Source organism: Aphelocoma coerulescens, unplaced genomic scaffold, assembly GCF_041296385.1.
Source record: "Aphelocoma coerulescens isolate FSJ_1873_10779 unplaced genomic scaffold, UR_Acoe_1.0 HiC_scaffold_88, whole genome shotgun sequence".
Taxonomy (NCBI): domain Eukaryota; kingdom Metazoa; phylum Chordata; class Aves; order Passeriformes; family Corvidae; genus Aphelocoma; species Aphelocoma coerulescens.
Genome location: NW_027184072.1, coordinates 1,035,001 through 1,060,037, shown reverse-complemented (window position 1 = coordinate 1,060,037; position 25,037 = coordinate 1,035,001). Strand labels below are relative to the sequence as shown.

The following is a 25,037-nucleotide window of genomic DNA, read 5'->3' as shown; positions in this document are numbered from 1 at the left end:
CTGAGCATGTGGCTCCTGAGTGGGGTTTGTTGTTTAGGAAACCTGCTCCGGCTTTTCCATTCTTTCCTTGCAAACAGGAAAACTTTTCCTGGGGCTGTGTGCAGGCAGAGCCCTGAGGAGAGCAGGTGGCACATGGTGCGCTGGGCTGGGACAGCCAGCTGCAGAGCTCAAGGGAAGAAGCCCAAAGTGTCACAATGGCTCCTTGCCTTCACATGCAACACCTGGGTCACAATGGTCTCCTTGATTCCATGAGGCCCCACTGTGTCACAATGGCTCCTTGGTTCCATCAGGTTCCGCAGTGTCACCATGGTCTCCTTTGATCCGCACTGTCATCATGGACAATTGGTTCCATGAGGCCCCGCAGTGTCACAATGGTCCCTTGCTTCCATAGGTTTGATGTTGTAACAAAGGACTCCTTGCTTCTATGAGCTAGCCTGCTTTTTGCAGAGGTGTCTTTGGTTCCAACAAGGCCCCGCTGTGTCTCAGTGCACCCTGGCTTCCATGTGGATCTGGAGTAGCACAAAGGCTCCTTGGTTCCACCAGGTCCTGCTGTGTCACAATGGGTCCTGTGGTCCCTGAGGCCCTCCAAAACCATCGTGGAGGCTTGCTTCCATGAGGTTCCATTATGTGCCAGTGGTCATCTTGGTTCCAGGAGTTTCCTTAGTGTCACAATGCCCTCCATGCTTCCATTAGGCCCTGCTTTGCCACAATGGTCCCCTTGTTTCCATGAGGCCCCGCTGTGTCACAATGGACCTATGGTTCCGTGATGTTGCGTGGTGTCACCGTGCTCTTCTTGAATCCGCCGTGTAACCATGGACCATTGGTTCCATGCAGCCGTGTCACAATGGGCTCCTTGATTCCATGATTCCCCACGGTGTCACAATGGAGCCTTGTTTCTAGGAGGTTCTGTACTGTCACAATTGCCTCCTTGATGCCATCAGCCCCTGCAGTGTCACAATGGCTCCTTGGTTCCATGAGGAACACAATAGCTTGGCATAAGCATTGAGCAACAGCTGCTGAACACACCTGGCAACATCTGCTTGCATCAAAAGAGGGCTTCAAGCTGACAATGGCACCAGCAGCTTCCATCTGCAACAGAGACCCAGGAAAGGACAGGCTGTGCCGGTTTGGACAAATGTGGAGGAAAATATCCTCTGATAGAAGGCAGGTTACACCCAGCCCTCCCCCACCAGGTTTTTGGAAAAAAGAACTTTCCTGGGAAGAAAGTGAAAGAGATAAAAACTATTTTTTTAACAAACACACAGGAAAAGGATAGCAATGCTAAATATTAAAAGCTCTCGCTGTGCAGAGAAAGCTGGGATAATTTGAGAGTCCTTCCGTGTTTCGGTGGGGTCTCCTGAAACATCCATAGACAGCGAGGCCCGTGCAAAGAAACAGGGAGCCATTCTTGAGAGAAGTTTCAGAGCTCTTTCTTCTCCAGCCACATGGGCGGGGCACTGCCAAAGAACTGAGCAATCACAGCACAACCAGGGCCCTCCTCACACAGGGCAACACAAAATAAGCAGTGCTGAACAGGATTAGGGCACATGTGAGCAGGGAGCAGGGAGACCCCCGTGCCCAGGCCATGCCTCTACCCCAGGGTCCCCTCTCCCATGACCTCATGGCAGGGGGGAGGAACCCCAACACTTCCGTAGGTGCAGTCTCTCTCCTCCTCCTTGCAGCTGGCTCATGGGCCCACATTCAGGGCCCCCACCTCGGGAGAAAATTCTCCCAATGTGGTCTGATGTTGAAAGAGTCAAGAAGAGAAGAAGGGGAAAAAACCCCCAAAGTCCCAGGAAAACAAAGTTCAACTCTCCATCTCCCCCCAGAGAAAAGGAGCTGAAAACTGGCTAAAAAGAAACAAAGTTGCTTCCTCTGCTCTTGCTGCAAGCAGGATGCAGAGGAGTGTGTATGTGTGTCCTTGAACAAACGCTCTGAGAAGTTTGTCCGGTTTTTTTTCCTCTCCCCCCTCTCAGGCTCAGTTGAAAGGCACAGAAATGCACAAAGTTCACTTCTGGGCATAGAGCAGCAATAGGGGATACACACAATAAAGTCACCCCAAGACACAGGGACAGAGAATTCAGTGGAAAGACTCCGAGAATTCTGCTCCCAGAGATCATTCATTCCTGCTCACACTGACCCTTGTAGAAAGGGGACATCGTTCCAGGCAGCCCGTACTGAGCATGTGGCTCCTGAGTGGGGTTTGTTGTTTAGGAAACCTGCTCCGGCTTTTCCATTCTTTCCTTGCAAACAGGAAAACTTTTCCTGGGGCTGTGTGCAGGCAGAGCCCTGAGGAGAGCAGGTGGCACATGGTGCGCTGGGCTGGGACAGCCAGCTGCAGAGCTCAAGGGAAGAAGCCCAAAGTGTCACAATGGCTCCTTGCCTTCCCATGCAACACCTGGGTCACAATGGTCTCCTTGATTCCATGAGGCCCCACTGTGTCACAATGGCTCCTTGGTTCCATCAGGTTCCGCAGTGTCACCATGGTCTCCTTTGATCCGCACTGTCATCATGGACAATTGGTTCCATGAGGCCCCGCAGTGTCACAATGGTCCCTTGCTTCCATAGCTTTTACGTTGTAACAATGGACTCCTTGCTTCTGTGAGCTAGCCTGCTTTTTGCAGAGGTGTCTTTGGTTCCAACAAGGCCCCGCTGTGTCTCAGTGCACCCTGGCTTCCATGTGGATGTGGAGTATCACAAAGGCTCCTTGGTTCCACCAGGTCCTGCTGTGTCACAATGGGTCCTGTGGTCCCTGAGGCCCTCCAAAGTCATCATGGAGGCTTGCTTCCATGAGGTTCCATTATGTTCCAGTGGTCATCTTGGTTCCAGGAGTTTCCTTAGTGTCACAATGCTCTCCATGCTTCCATGATTCCCCACATTGTCCCAATGCTCTCCATGCTTCCATTAGGCCCTGCTTTGCCACAATGGTCCCCTTGTTTCCATGAGGCCCCGCTGTGTCACAATGGACGCATGGTTCCGTGATGTTGCGTGGTGTCACCGTGCTCTTCTTTAATCTGCAGTGGAAGAATGGACCATTGGTTCCGTGCGGCCTGGCCGTGTCACAATGGGCTCCTTGATTCCATGATTCCCCACGGTGTCACAATGGAGCCTTGTTTCTAGGAGGTTCTGTACTGTCACAATTGCCTCCTTGATGCCATCAGCCCCTGCAGTGTCACAATGGCTCCTTGGTTCCATGAGGAACACAATAGCTTGGCATAAGCATTGAGCAACAGCTGCTGAACACACCTGGCAACATCTGCTTGCATCAAAAGAGGGCTTCAAGCTGACAATGGCACCAGCAGCTTCCATCTGCAACAGACACCCAGGGAAAGGACAGGCACAGAGAATTCAGTGGAAAGACTCCGAGAATTCTGCTCCCCGATGTCGTTCTGGCCCATGACACGGCTGCCATGGCTGTGAGGATGGCTCTGCTGCCGTTCCTGCCTTGGGGGAGGATGGTCTGCAGAGCGGGGCTGCCCTGGGCACTGTCAGAGGGACAGGGCAGGATGGCTCCTGCTGCCCGGGCCGGCTGCAGGCTCTGAAGCTGGGCAGCAGCCAGGGGTGCTCAGGGCTGTCCTGCAGAGCAGCTCCTGCAGCCCTGAGGGCTCTTTGCCAGGCCAGGGCATCTGCCACCTGCCAGGGGCAGCTCTCAGCCTGCCTTGGAGCTCCCCATGGGCTGTGGGGAGGAGTTGGAGGTGGAAGGAGCGACCCCCCTCAGGGCAGACTCCTCCTGCTGGGGAGGTGGTGCTACATGGCCAGGGCTGCTCTCAGCTTTCTCTTCAAGGGAAGGGAAAGGGGCTCTCAGGTTTGTCTGTGTCACTGAGACTCCTGCACTGCCGCCCTGGGGATCAGCAGCTCTGCCTCAGATCTCCCTCAGGAAGTGCCTCCTCACACTCCTCTGCCTGCAGACAGCACCAGCAGCACCTTGGCTTGCAGCATCTCCCTTTGTCTGAGCTGCCCTTCAGGCCCTGCTGCCAGGGAGATGCCCCTGGGCAGTGCCCTGTGCTGGGAGGGCTCTGCAGGGCAGAGCTGAGCCCCCAGGGCTGGGCTGGGCTCTGGCAGCACTGGCAGGGACAAGCCTTGGACCCAGAGAAACAGCTGCCAGGAGGCACAACTGCAGGCAGCAGAGAGCCAGAGCAACCACAGCTGCACAGGGAAAGGGAGAAGGGTTTAGAGCAATGGTTTTGAAATTGGGGCCTTCAAAACGTCACTTTATTTTTCAAGCCCATTTTAAGTACAATCACCAGGAAATAGAGGGAGGTGAAATGAGCAAAGGGCACCTGTGTGGGGACCAGCAGGTCCGACTGCACTGGGGCACAGGGTGCCCTGTTTTCCCTCAGGGCCCCCAGTGTTCCGGCTGAGAGCAACGCTGAGGATGAGGCAGCAGCACAAACCTGAGCTCAGAAATCAAAAAGCTTAGCCAAGTTCCCTCACAGGAGGAGAAGTGGTTTTGCGGGAATTCGTAAGAAAATAGAATAGAATCGATTCAGGGGAATCTGTCCCAGCTTGTCAATGCCTTCTTCCAAGAGTTCACAATGCCCAGAGGGAAGAAATGTCCAACAGCAGCTCCATCAGGCACTTCCTCCTGCTGCCATTGGCAGACACGCGGCAGCTGCAGCTCCTGCACTTCTGCCTCTTCCTGGGCATCTCCCTGGCTGCCCTCCTGGGCAACGGCCTCATCATCAGCGCCGGAGCCTGCGGCCAGCACCTGCACAGCCCCATGTTCTTCTTCCTGCTCAGCCTGGCCCTCAGCGACCTGGGCTCCATCTGCACCACTGTCCCCAAGGCCATGCACAATTCCCTCTGGGGCACCAGGCACATCTCCTACTCAGCATGTGCTGCTCAGGTGTTTTTCTTTCTGTTCTTCATCTCAGCAGAGTATTCCCTCCTCCTCATCATGTGCTACGACTGCTACGTGTCCATCTGCAGAGCCCTGCACTACGGGGCCCTCCTGGGCAGCAGAGCTTGTGCCCACATGGCAGCAGCTGCCTGGGCCAGTGCCTTTCTCTACGCTCTCATGCACACGGCCAATACATTTTCCCTGCCCCTGTGCCAGGGCAATGCCCTGGGCCAGTTCTTCTGGGAAATCCCACACATCCTCAAGCTCTCCTGCTCCAAATCCTACCTCAGGGAACTTGGGCTCATCGCTGTCAGTGCCTGTTTGGTATTTGGCTGTTTTGTGTTCATTGTTTTCTCCTATGTGCAGATCTTCAGGGCCGTGCTGAGGATCCCCTCTGAGCAGGGCCGGCACAAAGCCTTTTCCACGTGCCTCCCTCACCTGGCCGTGCTCTCTCTGTTCCTCAGCACTGCCATGTTTGCCCACCTGAAGCCCCCCTCCATCTCCTCCCCATCCCTGGATGTGGCCCTGTCAGTTCTGTACTCGGTGGTGCCTCCAGCCCTGAACCCCCTCATCTACAGCCTGAGGAACCAGGAGCTCAGGGATGCCCTGAGGAAAGTGATGACTGGATACTTTTCACAAGGTAAAATCTTTCTATTTCCTTCTGCTGTGCGAGGAAAATGATGACTAGGATGCTTCTCAGAAGCAATAAACTCTCTTTTCTGCTCCAGAACCTTCAGAATGTAACTCTTTACAATCTCGGCCTTTTTTTTCCTCTTTGTCCATATTTTCATTGGTGCTTTCTCTTATTCTTTTTCTGGTGTTATTCTGCTTTATATAAAGTACTGTAGTACTACTCCTAGCATTTCTACATGAACATCTACCTTTCTTTTGAAACACAAAGACTTTCAGGAGGCTTCTTCTCTGTGCATTTGAATAAGAGCAAGGGGCTGCCCTGACCTTTGTGTCCAAGGTTTGTTCCTCAGCCCTTCTCTGGCTCTGCAGGGCCTGTGGACTCTGGCCTGTGGGCAGAGCTGGAGGGAAGAGACTCTCAGCACAGCAGCACGGCCAGGGACAATGGCCCTGCCTCTTCCCACCTCTGCTCTTCCCAGCTCCACACTCCCTTTCCCAGCCCTTCTGAGGGTGCAAGGCTGGAGTGCTCGGGCAGCTCGGTCACTGTCCTGCTGCGTGTCCGTGCTGTGACCACAGGCAGGGACAGGCCACGGGCACTGCTGGGACACAGCCGGGCTCCAGCACAGCAGCTTGATCAGCAAAGGGCATCTCCTGAGGGCAGGGCAGGAAGGCTTCGCTCTCCTCCAGAGCTGCTGTCAGGAATGTGCCCCAGGAATGCCCTGGCAAAGCAAACCCCAGTGCCCAGGGGCAGGGGGGAGTGTGCAGGGGGGGCACGCAGCAGTGTCCTGGCACAGCCAGAGCTCCTGGGATGGACCTGAGGGAGCAGCAGAGCAGGGCCTGGGCTGGGCCTTTGTTCCGGGGACAGCCTGGGAAGGTGCCCAGGGCAAGTGTCCCACACCAGCCCCTGCCACCACCAATCCCAGCACTGGCCTCTGCCCTCACCTGCAGGAGGTTGTTTGTCCCTGCACGGAGGGACACCAAGTGCCCAGGCCAGCAGTCCGTGTTTGCTCTGTCCTGAGGAGCCTTCATCAGTGCATCGAGTGGGTGTGGGGAGATGAACCCGAGTGAGCACAAACACCATCAGCAGCACTCGGGGCTGGCACAATTCCAGGGGCACAAACAGTGCCCTGAGGCCACTTCACTCCCAGAGTAATGTCCTCTGGGAAACCACCTGAATTCTTTGCTGGGCTGTGCTGAGAACTGCATGGAGAGAAACGTCCAGGGCAGGGAGGCTCCAGGGAAAGTGCTCAGGACAGCCAAGGGCTGCACAGAGAGACACCGGAGTGGTGGGTCTGTGGGGAGAAATCACAGCTGCCTCCCTTCGGAATCGCCCCCAGGACCTGGACAGGCCTGTGCTGTGTTCTGGGAACTGACCTGGAACTGAGGGATGTGGAAAAGGCCTTTGGTGTCAGGGATGTTGGGAAGGCTGGGCAGGCACTGGCATTTGTCCCTCAGGGATTCCATGAGGGTCCTGCCAAGATGAGCTCTGCTCCTCCTTGAAGCCCTTCACGGGCACAGAGGGCTGAGAGACCTTTCCAGGACAGGCTCAGGCCAAGGAGCCCTTGAGTCTCTCAGCCCCACGTCAGTGCCTGCTGAAATTCAATCTCCCTCCCCATCCCGCAGCAGCCCCGCATTTCCCTCCTCCAGCCTTGGTCTCCAGCACAGCCACGGGGGCTCTTGGGGCTCTTGGCTTTTCCTGCAGCCACCGAGGCCGGCTGAGCTCTGCCTTCCCCACACTCAGCCCTGCCCAGCGCAGGCAATGCACAGAAATTCCCTGTCTGTCCCTGGCCTTGCTGCCAGCCCCGGCAGCGGCTCCGCGGCCCCTCTGTGCCCCGCTGCCCCAGCCATGGTGCCACAGCCCCTGTGCAGGCCCAGCCCAGGACAGGAGCGCTGCGGGTGGGAACGGCCCCTGGGCCGTGCTGCCCACAGCAGCCTTGGGGCTCTGCGCTGCTGAGCTTTTGACGGGGTACCCTTCCTTCCCGGAGCAGGGTGAGAGAGCAGAGGAGGCTGCTGTTCTGCTGAGCTCTTTATTTCATAGTCTCACAGCTTTCTTGAAGGCAGAGTTCGAAGGGGGTTACATGATAAAGGCAAGCAGTGACAGCAAACAGCAGGAAAACACAGCTTCTTCTTCATCTTCTATATGCTCTATATGCTCTATATATTCTGTATGCTCTATTGTCTATATGCTCTATATATTCTCTGTAGTCTATACTCTATATGCTCTATACTCTATATGCTCTATACTCTATATGCTCTATACTCTAGACTCTATATTTTTTCTTGCAGAAGTGTGGATTATATTTGTTAATTGACCAATAAGATTAACACACGATTCTAGTTTTCCTTTTCTTAACCTATCCTGGTCTAATTCTAACAGTCGTAAGCCTTACACCAGTGTTACACAGGTATTACACAGATTTGCAGATGCAGTTTCTATCAGCTCTTATTGTTTATGTGAACACTCCATCTAAAAAATGTGAACAGTGTCATTCTATCCATATTTTGTCTAAAGTAAAGAATTCTGTGAAAAGGTAACACTGCTGCAGTAAGAACTGTGTTTAAGGTCTCTGCTGCAGCTTTTCAATGTTTCAGGCACTCCGCATATATTTCTACTAAAGGTTAAAATATCTATATTTCTATTTCACTTTGGTGTGACTTCATGTATCTCAGCTTGTCCAAAGGTTTTAATTCAACCCCTGTGCTTTGGCTTCCCTCTGGGCCTGAGTCCAGAGGAGCTTTCACTCCAACAAAACAGAACACTACAAGAAAAGTAAATGGAGTGGGAACTCAAGAGAGATTGAATTTTCTCTGATTCAACTCAAGGATTAATGCCATAGACTTCTGAGTGGAAGAATAATTAATTCATTCTCCTTAAGACAATAAATCAAGAGAATAAATCAGACTTTTGTATCAGGTCTGAGGGAGTAGATTGCATCCAACACAAGTTTTTCCTGTAGGATTTTTATTTTATTTTTTATTTTCTCAGGAGGTTGTATCAAGGCAGAAGAATTAAATTCAAGGTATTTGTAGCAAAGAGGTCTCTGCGGAACTGATTTTCCCAAATAAACATATCCCTTACCCCATATTCCATGACGGTAAGATTTTTTAATTTTAGACTCTAGTATATTGTACTGTATGTGTATTCAGAATACTTTGCAACAGTTAAATTTGCTTAAATTTAACTTCAGACATTTACTTAATTTTAAGAATTCACCTAATTTCAGCCATCTTTTAAAAAAGTATTTTCACACTTTTTTTTTTTTTTTGTCTGTTACCTTTTCTGTGAGGAGGATCATCATTTGGGTTTTCTCTTGGTGCCTCACTAATGCACTCTCAGAGCCATGCTCTGTGTTATTAATGTAGTAGTGGTCTGGGGTTCATGGATGGCTACTGCAGGAAACTTGATGGCCAGTAGTGAAAACAGCAAAAATAATGATGAGAGGAGCCACAGACGTTGTGATGTCTGAGAACTGTGAACTGCCAAAATCAAAAGGTCAGTACTCCTCTGGTTCAGAATGTCCTTCAGTTGGAGCTGGAACATACTTTGGGCTAAGAGCCTGAGCACAAAAGGCTGTAGCACCTATTTTGTTGAGCAGTTCCCTATTTCCCTACTCCATACTCCACTGCATTCCAGCATGTGATTTGCTGAGCTGTAGAATGTCCCTGAGTGGTATGATTGCCTGGAATGCTTGAAAATTTGGCTTCACATTCCTCAGTTTCTTTTCAGCATTTTCTCTGTTCCCCTCATTGCCTCACACCAGCCCCTGTTTTACTTCTAGATGGAGAACAAGGTTACAAAATACAACTTCTCTTCCTGTGTACTTTGAGGGGTTCTCACCTGTAATAATAAATGAAATAGTTTTCATTCCTTTTGATTCCTCCTGGTATGATGCAAAGAAAGGAAAGGTAGCTGGAACTATGGCTTTTTGGGGTGGCTGTTATACCAGAGCCCTGGATCTGTATTAGGGATATTCGTGTTGTCCAGACTGTCTCAGCAGAAAGAGGGAGGAGTGGAATGTTAATGTCAGGAGCTCATCCCTGTCCGTGATTTATTAAAAGAAGCCTAGCTTCATGTCTTTGGCCCTGAATTAAATACCTGCAGTTTGGCTGCATGAGTGTGTATCAATGTATCCCACTTCTGTGCAATGTCTGAAGGCCAGGGAACTGCCTTTGTTACCTCTCCTACTGGCACTGCTACAGGAGAAGGAAAGAAATCCAACTAATTTTTAATCAGCTAACGTGTCCCTTTTGGATACAGAATTCACTGAGAGCCATAAATACAGTGCATGGCTTCAATAAAGCATAAATGTGAATTTTAAACCACACCTGGAGCTGATGTTGCTTGGACTGAATGTGTGCACAGCCCAGTGTTTCTCCTCATCATCCCTATCATGAATTTCTGCCATTTTTCCTCTTCATTCCTGTCTGAACAAAAGCAGACTTTGTGCCACTGAGTTGAGAACATCCTTCTCAGGCTTCAGGAAACTGCCCCATCTCTTTGTTCACCATCTTGAGTGCTTTTCTCACTCCGAGAGGATGGTAACACCACAGGGACTCGTGTACTGACTGTGAGCAGCAAGCTTTGGCCCTGGTGAAACTGAAGGACCATAAGGCAAGGCAGGAATTTGTTAAGAAGTTCTCACTAATCCCTGGATTTGAGGGAATGATGGAATAAACAGCAAACCTTTTGCTTCAGGCACTGGAGCAGATGATTTTTCTAACAAATAATATTGTTTTGAGTGTTACTGAGCTCATTCACGTTGTGAGGGACTTTTTCTTTAAAGAACCATTGATTTCTTTGTACCTGAATAGCACAGCTTTTGAACAGCTGGGTGCTTTTGTGTTCCTTCTCCCGTTTATGATGTCAGTGTGCCTTTTACTGCATATCCAAGGACAGCTTTTAATTTTTCTCATTTTTAGCTTCACTTCCTAGTTTTTACAGTTAAGTGCATTTTTTATGTTGTAGGTCACCTGTCACATTTCCCTCGGGCAGTATCTGTACACTGCAAGTAATTCAGCCTCTCTCTTTCTGTTTCATCTCATGCTAATGGCTGGGAGATGTTATCTGGGCTAGCCAGGCTAAGGAGCCTCCTGTTCTTGCCTGATTTTCTTTAGCTGAGAATCCTCTGGCTATCTCACTGCTCCTTGGAGTATCATGTTGCTCTGGGTTCTGCAGATAGTTATCTGAGGTGTGAACTGGCCAGATGAATTGCTGCCCTTTGTAAATGGCTCTGTTTAAATTTCTGTGCTATCTTGGACACCGCTTAAGGTGTTGGGTCCTTCTTGCTTCAGGTGCTGTAAATGGGAAGATGAGAAATTCCTTCCCATCACTGATGAAAGTCCTGGCCAATCTCCGTATCAGGGGAGATCTGTAATGTGATGAATTTCCTTTGCTGCAGTATCTGTGCCACGCTTTTCTCCCTTGTGTTTGATTGTTTATAACATACACAGATATATGTTTTACTTAGGGAAAATTTGGGAGCATGGGGTGTTCATACCTACTTGATAACATATTTTCAGTAGATATAACACATGAATGGAAAAAGGGAAGTGCAGCACAATGAGTGTGTTTTGGGTATCTCCTGCAGATGTTGAATCTGTCCACAAGAAGAGATTTTAAAGAAAGTTTTATTAATGAACATTGCATCATTACTTTTTTTATGCTTGCAGCTGCTAAGAGGGAAGGAAAGTCCCACGTCTCTCTTACACTTGTTGAAACACAGCATGATTTGTTGGTGTGTATAAATTTAAGCTAGCTATTTCTCATTTGACTTCATTTTGCTTTGGGCCAAGGTCCTCTGGAGTAACTGAAACAAAAGTAAAATGTCTGTTCTGATGTAATGATTGAATAAAATGCAAAAGGATAGCAAGTCAAATTAGATCCCCTTGCTGCTCATTGCCAGGAAGAGCTGGTTCACTAAACCAAAGCAGGATGGAAGTGATGAGCAATGTGCTTGCTTAAAGGATTCCTCTCTTGAGAGGGTGATGGTGTCACCTGGATCCTTGCAATCATCATCTGCTGCTTGCTGACAGCCTCTGAGGAACAAGCCTCAGTGTCATCTGACCTGTCTGTGACCCATCGGCCTCGGGAAACAGCTGCTTTCTCTCATGCTGCGCTGGTTTGGAAAGGAAGGAAGAGGCAGGAAATTTGTTGACTTTCACCTGTGTGAGTGCCTTGGTGGGAACAAGATTGTGTCTTTTTAGGTAAGAAAGCATGTCTCCCTCTCTTAAAAAGCCTGGTGCTTGTTATCTTTGCTAAGCAATTGCAAAGAACCAATGAAATAGAGAGAGTGTTGTGGTGGATATTAACTTTTAATGATCTTACAGAACAGAGCCTCTCATAATTGGAATTCCTTAGCTCTACATAGGTATTGAAAATAAGAATGTAGTGAAGTTGCTATATACGCTAGCAGATGATTTCCAAACACTTCAACCCAAAGGATTTAAAATTTATTATGCTAAGAAATTGCTTGGGACGTGCAACTCTTAGACAGTAACATTCCATGCTAAATAGACATCATCTGGTTATGTTGAAATGTAAAGACTCAACTGGGGTCTTGCTGAAAGCAGTGGTAGAAGTACTGTTGGCTTCACTAAATGCAGACCTGGGCCAGTGGGAACGATCCTGGTGCTGGGAGACAACAAGGTCTGCATGGAGGCGGGGGTGGGGGAAATCACGGTCAGGGGTTGGCCGCAGTATTTTAAGAACTATAAAGGACTTGGAATGGCCTGGGAAATTCTGTTCCGGGTAGAGATGATGATGGGATGGGTCAGCATTTAGGAAATGCTGATTAAATGAAGGGCACGTAGGGAGCTGAAGACATTGTGTTAAGGTGAGGAACAAGACCGGGACACCGCGCTGGGGCCCCGCGCACTTTTCAAGCCCGGCCGCCCCCACGGGCCGGGCCCCGCGGCTCCCGCTGCCGCCCCCCAGCACGGGGCTGTGTCCCAGACCCCACGCTCCAGCCCGAGGTTTGGGGGCGGCAGCGGACCTGCTGGACGGAGGACGGCTGGAGGAGCAGGAGCGGGAGGAAGAGGAGGGATAAAGGGGGAGGAGCGAGAGGAAGAGGTGGTACAGAAGGGGCAGGAAGAGGAGCTTCCACGTGCATCCATCGCTCTCTGTGTCCGCAGCTCTCGGCTCCGGGAGCATCGTTCCCCTCATCCCGCAGGTGACCGGGGAGGGGCAGCTCGCCTGCGGGGTATCCGCCAGCTCCGAGGGAGTTTTGGGGCACCCCTAATCCTGAGGGGGTGGTGCTGGCAGCGGGGGACACGTGGCTCCGGCACCTCTGGCCCCAGCTGAGCCCCCCCGCCCCCAGCGCCCCCCGGAGCGGAATTTGGGGAGGGGGAGGTGGGGGCGGCCAGGCCGGGCCCCCCCGCGCTGTCCCGGCGGGGGCCGAGTGCGGGCGGGAGCCCCGCGGGGCCCGGCCCTGCCCGGGCACGGCTGATGCCGCCCGCCCGCGCTCCGCACTGGTCCGGACTGGTGCTCCCAGTGCCGTGCGGGGCGGGGCCGCTCTGGGGACCCCCCAGGGCACAGCGCAGCTGCTTTGGGGCTGTCGGCAGCGCCCGGCGCTGGGCATGGGGCGTGTGGGGGCAGCTGGGGCCGCACTGGTGGCACTGGTGGTGCTGGGAGCCCCCCCGGCCGCGGGGTGAGCGGTGAGAAGGGGGGCGGAGCTGGGACCCCAAATTGAGCGAAATGGGGAATGGAACCCCCAAAGTGAGCAGGAGGGGCCTGGAACCCCCAAAACCAAGGCCGGGGGAGGGGAGATGGGGATTGGGGATGGGGAAGATGCAGAAGGGGGGGGGGGGAAGAGGGGGCTGGGACCCCCAAACAAAGCGGGAGAGGGATGGGACACCCAAATTGAGCTGGAATGGGGCTGTGGATTGGGGGAACGCTGAGAAAGGGGAGGAGAGGGGAGGGAAAGGTGGGGTTGGGACAGCAGAAGAGCGGTTCCATGGGGGTGCAGCCCTGTCCCCCAGCACCTGAGCCCTGGAGCGATTCACTGGGGCTCTGGGGAAGGGAGGGATCCACACTGGGGGGTCCCCAACCCCCCTGTCCATCCCTGGAGCTGATCAGGGAGCTTCCCCCACACAGCAGGCCGTGCTGTGGCAGCCGTGGGGCAGAGTGGGTGGGAAAGGGGGGGCAGGGTGGGAGTGGAGGAGGAGTGGGAGGAAGAGGAGGGAGAGAGGAGGAGGAGGAGCTGGAGAACCACGAGGTTCCACCGCCCACCCACTGTGTCCACAGCACCCCCAGCCCCGGTAGCATCTTTCCCCCCATGCTGCAGGTGAGCGGGGAGGGGGAGCTCACCCCAAACCTATCGGGGGGTCACAAGGAGGGGTTTTTTTGGAGGGGTGTTTGGAGCTTGCAGATTCTGGAATCGAGCCCAAGCTGTCCTTGCATGTCCCTGGGAGGGATTTTTTGGGCCAGAGGGGATATGTGGATCTTACAGGACTCCAAAGCTGAGCTATAATTGCCCCTTGGGGGTCTTGGGGGGTCCATGTGAGGATTGCCCGGTACTGGCAGGGTTGGACATTGGCTTTGGGGATCCCCAGGAGAGCGGGGGGCTGGAACACGGGACCCCTGGAGTGGGGAGAGCAGAGAGGGACGATACCAGAGCTGGGGGACCCCCAAGAGCCTGGAGGGGTGGGGGGGCCTGGAGATGAGGTGGGGTTGGGATCTCTCAGCCCTAAAAGGGGCGGTGAGGAGAGGGGGGAGCCCCAAGTGCCTGGAGTGGAGGGAGGCTGAAGAGGGGGACCCTGGGACCTCTGGGAGCCAAAGCAGAATCAGGAAAAAAGGGACCTGTGGGACCCCCAAAACCCCCCAGCATCCCTAAGCAGGACTCCGGAGAGGGGGATCCCCAGGACCCATGGGACCCCCAGCAGCCCTGACAAGAGGGACCCCCAGAACCCCAAAGTGCAGAGACTAGAAAGGGGCAACTCCTGGAGGCTTTTTTTGGAGTCACCCTTGATTTTTTGTTGGTTTTATGGACACCAGGTACCCGGTGACTTCTAAAGATGGACTTGGGCAGGAGGAAGCCCCAACCCAACACACTCATCCCTTGTTTCTCCCCAAACCAGGATTTCCCATTCCCAGCCCTTGGCCGGATGGAGGAGGAGGCTGTGAGGAAGAGGAAGATGCCCCAGGACCCCCAGGCTGGTGAGGGGGAAGTCAGTGCCCCTTTCCCCCTCTGTCCTGCTCCATCTCCCAGCCCAGCATCGCCCCCGGCTGCAGGACAACCCCGCTGCCGACGCTGTCCTGCCGGGGACGGACTGGGGGGATCTCCTTCCCCTTCCCTGTGGCACGGAGGCAAATCCCATCCTCTCCTTGTCCTTCCTCCCCCAGACAAGGAGCTGAGCACGGAGCCCAGGGAGGACAAATCCCCGCGGCAGAACCTGGTGGAAGAGACCGTTTTGAGCGGCTCCACAGCGCAGGAATCCAATGGGGAGGAAAAGCCCCAGAGATTCCGCAGGAGGAGGGGCTGCAAACGCAGCCCAGGGTGCTCTGAGGAGGAAAGACCCACCCTGTGCCGGGAAGGCGGCCGGAGATCCAGCCAGAGGTCAGAGCTGGTGGTTCATGAGCAGCTTCACGATGGGGAGAAGCCCCACAAGTGTGGGGAATGTGGGAAGAGCTTCAGGTGGAGCTCCAACCTGATTGTCCATCAAAGGAGTCACACTGGGGAGAGGCCCTATGAGTGTGGGGAATGTGAGAAGAGCTTCAGCCAGAGATGCACCCTGATCCGCCACCAGAGGTTACACACTGGAGAGAGGCCCTATGAGTGTGGGGAATGTGGGAAGAGCTGTGTCACAATCTCCAACCTACGTATCCACCAGAGGATCCACACCAGGGAGAGGCCCTACGAGTGTCCCTTAGTGTGGGAAGAGGTTTCAGACCAGCTCCCATCTCCTCCTGCACAAGCGGATTCACATGGATGAGAGGCACTTCCGCTGCTCCGAGTGCCGGAGGGGCTTCAAGCAAAACTCCCACCTCGTCACCCACCGGCGCATCCACACTGGGGAGAGGCCCTACGAGTGTCCCCAGTGTGGGAAGAGCTTCTCCAGGAGCTCTCACTTGACCAGACACCAACGGAGGCACCGCTAAGGGAAGCCCTGCGAGTGCCCCGAGTGCGGGAAGAGCTTTGTCCTCTGCTCCAACTCCATCTCCCATCAGAGGACCCACGTTTGGCAGAGCCCTGGTGACCCACATTCCCTGTGATCCAGGTTGGGAAGACCCCTGGCTGGTGCTCTCCACGTTCTCCTGGATCCCTGTAGGCACCTGGGTGAATGCAGGGGCAGGAACATCCATCGGGACTCAGATCAACATTGGAGACTCATTGGGAAGAGCTGATTTTTTACCTTTACACCCTAAAATTTTCATCTGCTCTGTCCAATTGTTTCTTCATGTGACTGCGGAGAGAAACAATGGACTCTACACGATTCGGTGTGAATCAGGCAGAAGCCATTTTATTGATGACCTACTGTCCCTCATATACAGTTCTTGCTTTCCCTACACGCGATGGTGCATTATTATTACTGGTTAAGGGCTATTTTCACACGCTGCTTTATGCTTTGTGATTGGCTCTTGTCTGTGTGTCACACTGTCTGTTGTGTATGTCACAACTGTCCTTCAGTTTGCATTTTCTTATCCTTTTCTTCCTTTGCTTGTTCCTCATTCACATCCTCCCCAGTGCTGCTTGTTCCTTTCTCACAACGTCGCCATGGACTTTTCCCCTGTGTAGGTGCTCAAGTCCTTCTGTCTTACGTGCTCTGGTTCTTCTGTTTTATGGCTGGTTCATGATATGTCCATTTTCTAGTAAAAACATGGTTTCCACAGTCTCGAGGCATCAATGGGTCCCACTGAGCTCCATGCCCACCACAGGCTCCTCAGGGACTCCTTGGAGGAGAGAATTGGAGGCCGGGATTGCACAAAGCTCTCAGAGACTCCCAGGCAAAAGCCAAAGTCCTTTGAAAACCCTGCAGTCCCTGGGAGCATTCAGGAGCCCCCCAGGGCCATTCCTGACCAAGGCTCCCCAGGGACTCCTTCCAGCAGATCCCTGAGGCCACTGGGATGTGGGGGAATGCTGAGGGCAGGACAAGGGGCTGACAGTGCCCAGCCTTGCTGGGGCTGTGCCCAGGAGGCCCCAGGGCCTCAGGACAAGGTGTCTCCTCCCAGCCCTTGGTGGCACAGATGCTGCTGTGCCCCAGGGCACCAAGACTTGCCTTCTCTTTGTCCCCCCTGCCATCCCTGCCTCCAGTTCTCTGCTCTGACTGCAGCCTGGGGACACTTTCTCAGTCGTGTCCCTCACTGGGACCCATGAAAACTTCCAGAAACTTTGAAGTTCAATTCTGACTTGAATCCTTGAGAGGTTTCTGCCAGTCCCTGCCAGGAACTGATGTTCAGGGCCTCAGCACCAAGCCCCGAGAGGGTCATTCCAGTCCTTGTGCTGTGTCTGTGCTGCTGAGCTGGGCCGGGCTCCTGGCACAGAGGCAGCTCCAGGCAAGCGGCAGCGCTGCAGAGAGACAGCTCTGGCCAGGAGCAGCTCCTGGGCACAGCCCAGCGGGGCTGGGGCACTGCCTGCAGCCAGCCTGGGCACAGCACAGAGGCACACAGGGCTTCAACTCAGCCGGGGCTGGGAAGGGGCTGAGAAGTGACTGCGGGAGAATCACTCCCAGCCCCTGGCACAGGAAGCCTCTGGCTGCAGGACACGGCAGCTGCAGCTCCTGGAGGGATCTCCTAAAGCTGCAACATCCCCCTGCCTACGGATTCTGTGAGTACAACTCAGAGCATCTCGAGTGCAGGGGAGGTGAAATGCTCATGAGGCTCTGATGGGCTGAGGGTTTCTGATCACTCCCAGAATATTTCCAATACAAGGATTTTGATAGAAATGAGGAAATTTCCTGAGACTTTGTTTTCAGTTTCCTGCCACTGGAGAATGGTGGGGAGGGAGGATAAATATTAAAGGTGTTATGAATTTTTTCAGGTCCCTGGGACATCCGAACTGTTACTTTCAGTGATCAGCAGGTGCACAGGAGATCCCTCGTGTGCTTTCAGCCACTCCTGTGCCCATGGACAGCACCAGCATCACCTTTGCTGGACCCATCAGGCTCAGTCTGAGCTGTCCTTTCTCCAAGCTGCAAGCAGAACCTGTCCCCAGCCAGTGCCCTGCACACAGGCAGGTTTCTGTAGGGCCAAGGAGAGTGCACAGAGATTTGGGGTCTGTGAGTGCTGGCAGGGAGAGATCAGGCACAGGGAAACAGCTCCAGGAGGAAAATCCCCAGGAAGCAGAGATGAGATCAGGGGAGGAGAGAAAACAAATGCAGAAATGTGTCAGGCAGAGTTTAGAGATCCCCACAGGATCCCCTCCAGTGCAGCCCCTCCCTCTGAAGAAGCCCCCTCCCTCCTGTGCCCCCCAGCCAAGCCTCTGCCCTCAGGGCCGGGGGTCCAAGGCGTGAAGCCCCTCCTGTGCAGGCAGAGCTGCAGCAGAGCTGTGGGGCAGCTCTGCGGTCCCGGGCCCAGTTCCCTCTGCAGAGCACAGGGCTGGGAGCATCTGCCTGGCACTGGGGGGCTCTGGGAGGGGGCACAGCTGGCTCAGGGTGACGCTGGCCCAGTGCCCGACTGTGGGCAGGGCTGTCAGTGCAGCCAGGGCAGCAGCTCAATCTCCCTTCATCCAGTGCCAGCTCTGGGACTACTTGGCTCTCTCCCCGAGGTTTCCTTCCAAGCTGGGAGTTTCCTCCAGGATGCAAATCTGTCCTGGAGCATCTTTGTGTTATCTGAAAGCCCAGAGAGAGGAGAAAAGCAGAGATGCTACAAGTGTGAAAATGCTGTTGGGTTGGTGAAATGAGCCAGGTGTGTCCTCGGCTACAAATGTGGTGCTGAGACCTTGAGAGAGGGACAGACATTTGGGGGTCTGTGGTGGATCCATCTGCTCCCAGCAGCACCTGGTGATCTTTAAGGGAAACATGGGAGGGTGAACCTTCTGCATTTGAGAAAAGTGAAACAGAGAAACTCTGAGCAGGTCAGAATGACAAAGCACCTCCCCTGAGTCTCCACTCATCATCTTGCCTTGCAAAAGTTGCTCTGTTCTCCCTGAGTGAAGCAGAAAGGTTGAGGATTTCTGATACCCAAGAATACCAGGAGAGATATGGGGGGAGCTTAAAACAAAAACCCCAGAACTCTTAAACACCAAAGGGTGTCTGTGTGTGTTCCAGGGAGGGTGTACAGGAAATGGCTTTGATTGTGGTTACAGACATCTCCTCTAACTCTTCACTGTCTTTTTCTCCGTGGCAGAACCCAATGCCCGGACACAGCCAATGTCCAACAGCAGCTCCATCAGCCACTTCCTCCTGCTGCCATTGGCAGACACGTGGCAGCTGCAGCTCCTGCACTTCTGCCTCTTGCTGGGCATCTCCCTGGCTGCCCTCCTGGGCAACGGCCTCATCATCAGCGCCGGAGCCTGCGGCCAGCACCTGCACAGCCCCATGTTCTTCTTCCTGCTCAGCCTGGCCCTCACCGACCTGGGCTCCATCTGCACCACTGTCCCCAAGGCCATGCACAATTCCCTCTGGGGCACCAGGCACATCTCCTACTCAGCATGTGCTGCTCAGGTGTTTTTCTTTCTGTTCTTCATCTCAGCAGAGTATTCCCTCCTCCTCATCATGTGCTACGACCGCTACGTGTCCATCTGCAGAGCCCTGCACTACGGGGCCCTCCTGGGCAGCAGAGCTTGTGCCCACATGGCAGCAGCTGCCTGGGCCAGTGCCTTTCTCTACGCTCTCATGCACACGGCCAATACATTTTCCCTGCCCCTGTGCCAGGGCAATGCCCTGGGCCAGTTCTTCTGGGAAATCCCACACATCCTCAAGCTCTCCTGCTCCAAATCCTACCTCAGGGAACTTGGGCTCATCGCTGTCAGTGCCTGTTTGGTATTTGGCTGTTTTGTGTTCATTGTTTTCTCCTATGTGCAGATCTTCAGGGCCGTGCTGAGGATCCCCTCTGAGCAGGGCCGGCACAAAGCCTTTTCCACGTGCCTCCCTCACCTGGCCGTGCTCTCTCTGTTCCTCAGCACTGCCATGTTTGCCCACCTGAAGCCCCCCTCCATCTCCTCCCCATCCCTGGATGTTGCAGTGTCAGTTCTGTACTCGGTGGTGCCTCCAGCCCTGAACCCCCTCATCTACAGCCTGAGGAACCAGGAGCTCAGGGATGCCCTGAGGAAAATGATGGCTGGATTTTTTCAGCAGCAATGAAGTGCCGGTTTTGTTCTCCACAGCTGCAGTGTAACTCAGTGCAGGCCCAGCCTGTCTGCTCAAGTTTTTCAGAGTGGTTGTGTGTGTGCAGGGTTTCCTTTTTCATTTTGTGATAATGTTGTGCACAATGGAACTTTATTTATCCCATCACCATCCCATTACTGGGATCATTCATCCTATTTAGAATTCACTGCTTACACCTCGAATTTTACCCAGAGACAATGGAAATGAGGAATCACCTCCTCTGTGCACTTTAGCAAAATAAAGGATCCTGCAGCAACTTGTTGGTCAGAAATGCTTCCTTTGAAACCTCATCTGAATCTGGCAGGGCAGTGCCTGTGTGCAGAGGGGGAGAGAAGCTGAGTCCCAGCACAGCAGCAGGGCCAGGCAGCAGCAGCACTCGGTGCTTTCAGAGCTGCTCTGTTTATCCTTCCACGCTGTCCTTCTGTCCTTGGGGGAGTCCTCAGCTCTGGCTGCTGCGCTGCTGTCCTGCTCTGTGGCTGTCCTGTGAGCACAGGAGGGGTTGACAGATTTGTGTTATTTAAAAGTAGACAGCAGTGGCTGGAAGTGCTGGGCTGATCAGTGAAGTTTTTCAGAATTTTATGGCCCTGGCATGTGAGTCACAGGTGGATCACAGCAAGTCCTGGAGCTGCCAACCTGAACATGAATAACAGAATGGACAAAGCTGCAGCTTAAACGTGACTTAAAAATAAATCCCCAGAGTGGCCAGCCCAGAGATCGTGGTCTGTGAACTGGAACAACCACATTACAACAGGGACTGCAGACCCACCAAAACCCCACCCAAACCCAGCTCAGAGGGGCCATGGTGGCCCCGTGGCAACCACTGGGCACCAAAGCAGTGAAGCCGTGGAGAGCGAGAGGCTCAGTGGCTGACATTTCTGTGGGACGGGGCTGTCGTGTGAGGGGTGGGGGCTTTAGATCCCAGGGGAATCATTGCCCAGGGAGTTTTTGTTCAGGTCTTTAGTGCATTGATGCTGCCTGGACTCCAGGCACCCACCAAAGCTGCTCTCTCACTCCTGTCCACAGCTGGACAGGAGAGAGAAAATATAACAAAGAGTTCATGGGTTGAGATAAGGACCAGGAGAGATCCCTCATCCAACAACGTCCCAGGCAAAACAGGCTCAACTTACAGGTATCAAGTGAATTTATTAATAACAAAATCAGAGCAGGATAATGAGAAGTGAAAGAAGAGCTTTCAAAACACCTTCCCCTCCCCTCCATCCTTCCCACCGATGGCACAGGAGACAGGGAATGGGGATTGTGGTCAGTTCATCTCCTGTGGCTTCTCCCGCTGCTCAGGGAGAGGAGTTGTTCCCCTGTGAGACCGTGGGGTCCCTTCCCACGGGAGACAGTTCTCCGTGAGCGTCTCTGACGTGGGTCCAATCTGACGAGCAGCAGTCCTCCCAAAACTGCTGCGGCGTGGGTCACTCTTCCATGGGGTCAGTTCTTCAAGGCCAGGCTGCTCCAGCCTGGGAGCAGGGCCCCTCTGCACCGGCTCTGCCCCTGGATCACAGCCTCCTGCAGGCATCCACCTGCTCCGGCGTGGGCACCTCCCCAGGGGCTGCGGGTGGATCTCTGCATCCCCCAGGGATCCCCAGGGGCTGCGGGTGGATCTCTGCATCCCCCGTGGATCCCCAGGGGCTGCGGGTGGATCTCTGCATCCCTCAGGGATCCCCAGGGGCTGTGGGTGGATCTCTGCATCCCTCAGGGATCCCCAGGGGCTGCGGGTGGATCTCTGCATCCCCGTGGATCCCCAGGGGCTGCTGGTGGATCTCTGCATCCCCAGGGATCCCCAGGGGCTGCGGGTGGATCTCTGCATCCCCAGGGATCCCCAGGGGCTGCGGGTGGATCTCTGCATCCCCCGTGGATCCCCAGGGGCTGCAGGGGCACAGCTGCTCCACCATGGTCTCACCACGGCCTGCAGAGGAATCTCGGCTCTGGCTCCTGGAGCACCTCCTCCCCCTCCTTCTCCACTGCCCTTGGTGTCTCCCTGTTGTTTCCCTCACATGTTCTCCCCTCCTCCTCTTCTCTGACTACAAAAACACCGTGTCCCACTTTGTTTTCCTTTCCTTCTGAAATCTGCTATCACAGAGGCGTTACCAGCCTCCCTCAGTGGCCCAGCCTTGGCCAGTGCCATGTCCATCTTCAGAGCCATCGGGGATCGGCTCTGCCGGACATGGTGGAAGCTTCCAGCAGCTTCTCACAGAAGCCACCTCTGTGGCCCCCCCGCTACCAAAAACCAGGCGTGCCAAACCAACACACACAGGAAGGAAAGCACGGAGCCCCAGCACTCCAGGGCAGGTGAGAAGCAGCTCTCGCCATGCCAAGGTCAGCCGGAGCTGCCAGGTGGCCCCAGGAGCCCAAGGCAGCCAGAGCTGTTCCATGGTCCCTTGGTTCCGTGGGCCCTGCAGGGTCACAAAGGCCCCTCGGTTATTTGGGGCCCAGCAGTGCCACAGTGGCCCCTTGGCTCCATGGAACGCCACAGGGTCACAATGGTTCCCTTGGTGCCACCAGCCCTGCAGGGTCACAACGGCCCCTGGGTTCCACGAGGCCACGCGGGGTCACAGTGGTCTCCAGAGGAAGGGCAGCACCGAGCCCCAGGGTTTCAGGGGCAGATGAGACACAGCCACCAGAGGCCAAGGCCAGCCACATCTGTCTGTCCTGGCAGGTTTGTCTGGGAGCAGCCCTTGGATATTGGGAATTTGGGAGGTGGAACCCCAATTTTGGCCATGGGCACCTTGTCGAGTAACGCAGTTCTGTGCTCGCTGCACGAGCTCTGGCGTGCCCTCGCTCAGAGAGAGTCCAGCTGTGTTACTTCTGTGCGTCGCAGAAGCAACTTTGGCATCAGGAAAAGTGCTGCTGGCTGAGCTCGCTGGCTTCTGTGCAGAGGAGACACGGCAGGAGCTGATGCTATCGGCTCACGTTAGTTGGGAGATAAAGGAAGAGAGAGAGGGTTCTGGTCTGGCTTCCAACAGGTTTATTGTCAGAAGTTTAGCAACCAGAACATGGCAATGATCTTAATCTGGGATCCCGTCGAGAGGCTTTTCCCTCAGTTTTAGAGGGGGGTTGGAAACCGTGGGGAAAGGGGAAAACAACCAAAGAGTTACAAGCCAGGGGGAGGATACAATTCAACAAGAACTACTGGGAGATACAACAAAGAACCAGTGAACAACCGAGTAAGAGGGAATTCTCCCAAACAGGGAAAGGCAGTTTGGAGCCAGGTGCAGCCCTGGGGGGATGTGACTTAAGCTCCTGAGCCGCCCATTGACCACACCCTGCGAGTCTGTGTCCCGGGGAAATTCGATCCATGGGAGGGTCAGGGTTGATCGGCATCTCGCTGCCCCAGCCCAGCAGTGGGCTGGGTCATAGCAACAGCTGAGAAGGATGGGTGTTTTCCACATGAAAGAAAAGCACAAAGTCCGGGTGTTTTGGGAGAAGATGAGAGGTGGCCACCATGGGTGAGGGCAGCCAGACCTGTCTCTCATGGCAGCTTTTGTCTGGGAGCAATCCTTGGATAGACAGAATTTGGGAGGTAGAATTTCAGTTTTGGCCATGGGAGCCTGGATGAGAAGGACGGTTCTTTTCCTTAGGAAGGAAAGCACGGAGCCCCAGGAGCCCCAGGGCTCCTGAGCCAGCCCCTGCTGCCCCGGGAGGGAATTTGGGGAGGGGGCAGAGGGGGTGCGCAGCCCCCGCCGGGGGATGACCCCGGCCCAGCGCCCTTCGTTCAGCACCGAGCTGGGCGTGGGGCCGCAGGAGGAAGAGGCCGATGGGAAGCAGATCCTGCAGGGGAGACAGGGCTTGGGCTCAGGGCAAGGTTCTGCCCTGCACACCTGGCTCAGGTGTGAGCCTGCCCCAGGAAGGGAGCGGGACATTCCCATCCCCACGGATCAGGGCTGGGAGCAGCACTGGGACCAGGGACATGGAAATACTGGGAGCCACTGGGACCATACTGTGGGCTACTGGGAGCTACTGGGAGCAACTGGGAATGACGAGTGTGTGCTGGAGGCAACTGGGATATACTGGGAACGAATGGGATCATGCTAGGGGCAACTGGAACCATGCTGGGGCAACTGGGGATACTGGGAATGAGCATGCTGGGGGAAACTGGGAGCAACTGGGAGTGACTGTGTCTGTGCTGGGGGCCACTGAGGTCATATTGCAGTGACTGGGACTGTACTAGGGGCAACTGGGAGCAAGTGGAACCATGCTGGAGGTAACTAGGATCACACTGAGGGTGATTTGGATCATACTGGGAGTGACAAGGAGCATGCTGGGGGTAATTTGGACCACGTTGGGGGCAACTGGGATATACCGGGAGCAACTGGAACATCACTGAGGGTGACTGGGAGTGGCTGTGGGCAACTGGAATCATGCTGGAAGCAACTGGGAGGAAGTGGCAGTGACCAGGAGCATGCTGCGGGAAACTGGGATATGCTGAGAGAGACTGGGAGTCACTGGGATCACGCTGGGAGTGACTGGGAGCGTGGCAATGGCCTGGGCTGGCTGATGTGGGGCCTCAGGGTGCGCAGGGAGCACTGTGACACTGCGGGGCCCCTGGAACTGTTATAAACGACCCAGATCCGATACGGAAATGAGTTCTTAAAATTTACTGAGAACTCAATAAAAATGGCAAAGCAAAAGGGGCAGCGCTGGCAGCGTGGCTGGGGGCCAGAGGCTCGCCCACAAAATGCCCATCCTGCCTTTTATACCCCTCTGACAGCAAACAGCTCTCTGTTCTGAGGTCCACTGGAGACGCCTTCTGGAATCTCCCAGAGTCTTCCCTTCTCTGGTTTAGGCGCTTCATATCCCAGTTGGGATCACAAGACAGCCCCAGTCAGATACCTGAGCTGATTTTTCTCTTTTGAGGAGGAGGAGGACGAGGAAGAGGACAAAGGACGGAGAGGAGGAGGAGGAGGAGGAGAAGAACGACAAGGAGAAGGAGGGTGAAAAAGACGAGGATGAGAGTGAGGACAAGGAGAAGTAGGAGAGGAAGGAAAGGGAGGAGGCGGAAGAGGGGGATGGGGGGAGGAGGGGGAGAAGGACAAGGACGACGAGGACAGAGAGGTGGAGGAGAAGGAGGAGGAGAAGGAGGAGGAAGAAGAGAAGGACGCGATGACAACAAGGTAAGGGAGGAGGAGGGGGAGGAGGAGGAGGAGGAGGATGAGGAGAAAGAGGAGGAGGAGGACAAGGACGAGGATGAGGACAATGAGGAGGATGAAGAGTACGAGGATGAGGAGGACAAGGGTGAGGATGGGTGGGGAGGAGGGAGAGGAAGAGGAGGAGGGAGAGGAGGAGGAGGAAGAGGATG

General features: G+C 54.4%; 1 protein-coding gene across 1 annotated transcript; it reads left to right on the top strand.

Moving 5' to 3' along the window:
• The first annotated feature begins 13,063 nt into the window (after positions 1–13,063).
• LOC138102589 (zinc finger protein 239-like) lies at positions 13,064–18,828 on the top strand. The gene is made up of 4 exons (XM_069000312.1): positions 13,064–13,116; positions 13,713–13,752; positions 14,546–14,624; positions 14,811–18,828. The coding sequence occupies exons 2-4, from the start codon at positions 13,744–13,746 to the stop codon at positions 15,398–15,400; spliced, it is 678 nt and encodes a 225-aa protein (XP_068856413.1). The 5' UTR covers positions 13,064–13,116; positions 13,713–13,743; the 3' UTR covers positions 15,401–18,828.
• Positions 18,829–25,037: the final 6,209 nt, after the last annotated feature.

What these genes read in the sequence shown, in the direction of transcription:
- LOC138102589 (XM_069000312.1), top strand. An exon ending in GCCCCAGGACCCCCAGGCTG is followed by an intron (nt 14,625 to 14,810) that starts GTGAGGGGGAAG and finishes TTCCTCCCCCAG; the next exon opens with ACAAGGAGCTGAGCACGGAG.